Source organism: Sphaerodactylus townsendi, linkage group LG16 (genome assembly GCF_021028975.2).
Source record: "Sphaerodactylus townsendi isolate TG3544 linkage group LG16, MPM_Stown_v2.3, whole genome shotgun sequence".
Lineage (NCBI taxonomy): Eukaryota > Metazoa > Chordata > Lepidosauria > Squamata > Sphaerodactylidae > Sphaerodactylus > Sphaerodactylus townsendi.
Window position 1 is genome coordinate 5,926,876 of NC_059440.1, and position 6,000 is coordinate 5,932,875.

At 42.4% G+C, this 6,000-nt stretch overlaps 1 protein-coding gene across 3 annotated transcripts in view; it reads right to left on the minus strand.

Annotated features, from left to right (window-relative positions):
- LOC125445875 overlaps positions 1–6,000 on the minus strand; it is a 49,976-nt gene that overhangs the window by 43,564 nt on the left and 412 nt on the right. For all 3 annotated transcript variants that reach the window (XM_048519299.1, XM_048519300.1, XM_048519298.1), the window contains exon 2: positions 3,299–3,510. In XM_048519299.1, coding sequence (XP_048375256.1) covers positions 3,299–3,442 — 144 coding nt within the window. In that variant the 5' untranslated portion in view covers positions 3,443–3,510. The remainder of the gene's footprint in view (positions 1–3,298; positions 3,511–6,000) is intronic.

Consider the following 6,000-nt stretch of genomic DNA (forward strand, 5'->3'; position numbering starts at 1 on the left):
GATCCAGCAGGCTCGTTCTTATGTTCTTAAGGCCATTGCTTTCACATCCTGCATGTGAGCTCCCAGAGGCACCTGGTGGGCCACTGCGAGTAGCAGAGAAAGTTGACTAGATTGTAGAATCCTGGGGACTACTCTATCAGTTTCACCAGCATGGTCCGTAACTACCATTCTACCATCATGGCTGCCAATTGGCCATGCTGGACAGAGGCTGGATGGGAAACTTGTAGTTCCTGAAATTGATCTGAGAGCCAAGCTTCTCAGGTTCCCTACCCCTGGACTAGATGGACTCTGGTCTGATCCAGCTGGCTTGTTCTTATGTTCTTATGTTCTTAACCACCTCTGAACATCTCTTGCTTTGAAAATCCTACAAGTTCACATTAACTCACGATGTGAAGGCACACACACCCTCAACCCAGCACAAACCTTAGGATGGTCTCTCTATGTGAAAATGTTCCCAGGAACACAGTCAAGAAATGTCAGAAACCGCCCTATACAAGTATCACATCTCGGGTCACATGAATGACACAGACCACAAAGGCCCAGCTATGGCTCTTTTCTGCCCTACAGGGACACAGTTTGAGTGCAAGTTGGATTTGGCTCATGGGATCAGATGCATTAAACTGCAAGGATTGCCTCAAGCACAGCCTGTGAGAAGATTGGGAGAGTCCCGGGAAACATTTCTGCAGAAGGTCCAGCCACAAGCCCTCTCTGAGGGGAACTTGGGGGCGGAAAGAAAAGTTACCAACTGCTGAGATATTCAATGTATTGTCAAAGGCTTTTCACGTGTCGAATATTGGTGTTGGGAGTTAAGGGTTGTGATGCCAAGAGAGTTTTTTCCTGACGTTAGCTAGAGCCTGTGGTTGGCATCTTCAGAGGATGATCCTCTGAAGATGCCAGCCACAGATGCAGGCGAAACGTCAGGAGAGAATGCTGCGAGAACACGGCCATACAGCCCGGAAACCACACAGCACCCCTGCTGAGATATTAACTGAAATTGGTGTTTGGTGGGTGGGAACAGGACCAGAAGAAGAGTTGGTTCTTATACCCTGCTTTTCTAAATCTTTTCAGGAGCCTCAAAGTGGCCTTCCCTTCTTCTCCCCCCGACAGACATCTTGTGGAGTACGCGGGGCTGAGAGAATTCAGAGAGAACTGTGACTAGACCAAGGTCACCCAATAGGATTCCCATGCAGGAGTGGGGAAACAAACCTGATTCACCAGATTGGAATCCGCCACTCATGTGGAGGAGTGGGGAATCAAACCTGGTTCTCTAGATTAGAGTGCCCCGCTCTCAGCCACTACACCATGCTGGTTCTCCAACAGGGTATGGGGCTTAGCCCATATAACTTGATGATTGATATATTGTTAATTGCCATTGGTCCTTGGAATGAGATTCAGGAAAATCTCCTCCCCAAAAAACCTGCTGGAGTTCTCTGAAAGGATGAACAAGACGGCAGATGTGTGTGATCTAGTAGGTTTAATATATTTGTACTTCCAAAAGCTTACGAGCAGGTCCTTTTTTCAAAGCCTTCAAAATAAACAGTCTTGGGAGAACTGGATTTAAAACTGGTTGAACAGGAAGCAGCAAGGAGGAGGAAATATTTCTCTCAAAGTTAAGTGAGAAGAAGAAGAAGAAGAAGAAGAAGAAGAAGAAGAAGAAGAAGAAGAAGAAGAAGAAGAAGAAGAAGAAGAAGAAGAAGAAGAAGAAGAAGAAGAAGAAGAAGAAGAAGAAGAAGAAGAAGAAGAAGAAGAAGAAGAAGAAGAAGAAGAAGAAGAAGAGGAGGAGGAGGAGGAGGAGGAGGAGGAGGAGGTGGTGTTTGGATTTAAAACTGGTTGAACAGGAAGCAGCAAGGAGGAGGAAATATTTCTCTCAAAGTTAAGTGAGAAGAAGAAGAAGAAGAAGAAGAAGAAGAAGAAGAAGAAGAAGAAGAGGAGGAGGAGGAGGAGGAGGAGGAGGAGGAGTTTGGATTTATATCCCCCCTTCCTCTCCTGCTGGAGACTCAAAGGGGCTTACAATCTCCTTGCCCTTCCCCCCTCACAACAAACACCCTGTGAGGTAGGTGGGAGAGCTCTGAAAAGCTGTGACTAACCCAAGGTCACCCAGCTGGCATGTGTGGGAGTGTACAGGCTAATCTGAATTCCCCAGATAAGCCTCCACAGCTCAGGTGGCAGAGCTGGGAATCAAACCCGGTTCCTCCAGATTAGATACATGAGCTCTTAACCTCCTACGCCACTGTACAGTCTCATGAAAATTAGTACTGGTATTACAGCTATTGGTTCATAAATGATCTGGAAAAGTGTGTGTGTGTGTGTGTGTGTGTGTGTGTGTGTGTGTGTGTGTGTGTGTGTGTGTGTGTGTGTGTGTGTGTGTGTGTGTGAGACATTCAGAGGTGGTTTGCCATTGCCTGCCTCCCTGTGGGCTGAGAGAGTTCTGTGACTGCTGGGGTTAGCGATATAAGAGAAGGCAACAAACATGGTTTAAGCCTATCATCAGTTTCCATGCTCCACAGCCACAAGCTGAGTCCAAGGCAATTCTCTGAAATGATGCAGTACTATAAGGGCTACATCTGGCCAAGTATAAGTCTCATCTGTCCGCCATTCTGTTTACCAGCATCCCACCATCTACTACAGTGATAGTGAACCTTTTTGAGACCGAGTGCCCAAACTGCAACCCCAAACCCACTTATTTATCGCAAAGTGCCAACACAGCAATTTAACCTGAATACTGAGGTTTTAGTTAAGAAAAATGGTTGGTTCTGAGGCATGCGTTACTCGGGAGTAAGCTTGGTGGAAGTCGGTGGCTGTGCTTTGAAGCAACTATGCAACTCTTCGAACGGGTGAATCACGACCCTAGGTGGGTTTACTCAGAAGCAAGCCACGTTGCCAGCAATCGAGCTTACTCCCAGGTAAAGGATCACACTTTAGTTCTCTGCATGAAAATCAGTGGGGTTTAACAGCGCTTAACAAGGTTACCTACGCTGTTTCCCCAAAACTAGGTCTTAGGTTTAATGCTAATAATCGAGCCCAGTGGGCCAGGCCAGCCTAGATGTGTGTATGTGGGGGGGAGGGGCGATTTCCCCCCACATGATGAACTCTGTTTGTGTGTGCCCACAGAGAGGGTTCTGAGTGCCACCTCTGGCACCCGTGCCATAGGTTTGCCATCACTGATCTAGTAATGTCACTGAGGTGGGGATGTGGTGCGGGTTGAGGGTGGCTTGGGCTATAAAAGTTGCCTACCCATGAGTTAAGACACAGAGAGTAAAATAAAGACATACTTTACAGCTAGGCCTTGCTTGAATACCTTATGCCATGGTTTTCCTGGTAACAACGTCTCCTGTAAGCAGAAATTTAACCAAAAGGCACCCAGATCCCGATTGTCGTCATATAATCCTGTTTGGGGGCATTCTGGTTTTCCTCCAGCCCGCTCTTTCATTTCATGAAACATTTTTTGAAAAGATGGATACAGCAATCTCTCGTCAAGTTCCTCGTCAAAACCTCTTTGCTATGGGACGCCTAAGAGAAAAGATCCCACACAAATGAAGGGACAGAACTGCACGTTACTGTAAACATAACCTGAAGCATTAGGTAAAAGAAAGGTTCTAACATGGAGAACCTACGTTACTCTACCATGGGCCCCTTCCACGCATGCAGAATAAGGCACTTTCAATCCACTTCCAATGCACTTTGAAGCTGGCTTTTACTGTGCGGAATAGCAAAATCCACTTGCAAACAATTGTGAAAGTGGATTAAAAGTGCGTTATTCCACATGTGCGGAAGAGGCCATGGTTGATTAGCAAAGTGTAGTGAACAAATAAGATGTATCAGAGTTCGGGTTGCCAGTTCTGGGTTGGGAAATACCTACAGATTTGCGTGGTGGACTCTGAGGAATGTTTCCCATTTACCTCTACTGACTTGTAACTGCCTAATATTTTTAGTGACAATAAGTAATTAGGATAATAATAATAATGACAGCAAAACAATGATATTATACAGTCATTCAACATGGTGTTGTACAGCAAGAATGGGTCAGGAAATCCGGATTCAAACTTCTCATACTTGGGCAAAAAACTTCTTTCAGGTAATCTACATTACAAAGTTGCTGTGCTGAAAAATACAGCATATTCAGTCTTTGACTTTGGATGCGACTGTAATAAACAACAAAGGACCAACAGTTGCTTGCTGACAACACTGAGTTGGACCCTGTGTACATATAATAAAATTTGTGCGCGTGAAACTGCAATAGAAGTTTTTAAAAAGTAACAAAAATCATTACCAAAATGCCAGTAATCAATACGACTTGTTATATTACAATAAAACAGCAAGAATAAAAACATTTGTGCTGTTTTAGTTGTCTTCGTTTAAATGGTGAGGATTTATGTATTAATTTATTAAATCGATTAGATTTGTTACCCTTTCCTGACTAATGCCAGGCTCTGAAGGTCAACAGGTGTATTTGTATACAATCCTGTTTGCAGAGTAACGAGCAGAATGTAGTTTTGTACGTTACTTCATGATATGAATAGTTTATTTTGCTAAAGATCAGCCTTTTTACTTCAGAAATCATAAACATAAGAGAGCTTTTCTTAAACTGAGAGAGAAATAGACTATATACATAAGCAAAGTATTACTTATATCCATGGTGGCGAGGCTATGGCACTCCAGATGTTCACAGACTACATGAACAGGGGCTGATGGGAATGGTAGTCCTTGAACATCTGGAGTGCCATAGGTTTGCCACCACTGATTATATACATCGATACATTCACTGTTCATCGTTTGGTCACAATTTCAAGCATAGTCTCCACCATATTAAACATTTCAGTCAGAGGCTTTTGATTAACCGAACACATAACATCTTTCCTCAGCAAGAGTCAGGGAGCAACTGTTGTCCAACTGTCACCTTTAGAATGTTCGTAGAGATCTCCCATAATTCCATGCTGCTGCATGCAAGCAAGGCTGTAAAATCCAAGCGGCTCAGGGTGAGCCTGGTGTTACTCATGAAAGGGTGAGGAACAATTCTAACCCATTAAACAAATTAACAAATAGATCCTCAAGATTTAAACAAAGGCCTCTTCCGCACATGCAGAATAATGCACTTTCAATCCACTTTGAAACTGGATTTTACTGTGCGGAATAGCAAAATCCACTTTCAAACAATGGTGAAGGGGTTGGGGTAGCCAGCCTATGGAACTCCAGACGTTCATAGACTACAGTCCCCCTGGCAGGGGCTGATGGGAACTGTAGTCCATGAACATCTGCAGCGCCATAGGTTGGCCACCCCTAGAAGGCAACGTTGATCCTTTAAGTATAACCATTTGTATTAAAAAAAACCCAACAACCCACGCTATAATAAAACGACCATAAAAAATAAGCATTAATCCACATTAAAAAAAAAAGAATCTGGAAACAGAAAAAGAGAGCAAGTTATTAAGTGCATTGACAAACCTAAGCCGAAAAAAACAAGGAAATAATTGAAACATATAATCTTGCTATAATAATAATAATAATAATAATAATAATAATAATAATAATAATAATAATAATAATAATAATAATAATATACAACTCCCTAGGCCTCTGGGTGAGACTCGAATTGTAATGAAGGCCAACAACCAGCTAAAGATCTGGCAGCTGTGAAATCTACAATAATAATAATAATAATAATAATAATAATAATAATAATAATAATAGTAATAGTAATAGTAATAGTAATAGTAATAGTAATAGTAATAATATATTAACTTCCCAGGCCCTGCGAGTCCGAATTGTAGCCGAAGGCCAACAACCAGCTAAAGATCTGGCAGCTGTGAAATCTACAGTAATAATAATAATAATAACAACAACAATAACAATAATAACAATAATAATAATAATATACAACTTCCTAGGCCTCTGGGTGAGGCTCGAATTGTAATGAAGGCCAACAACCAGCTAAAGATCTGGCAGCTGTGAAATCTACAGTAATAATAATAATAATAACAACAACAATAACAATAATAACAT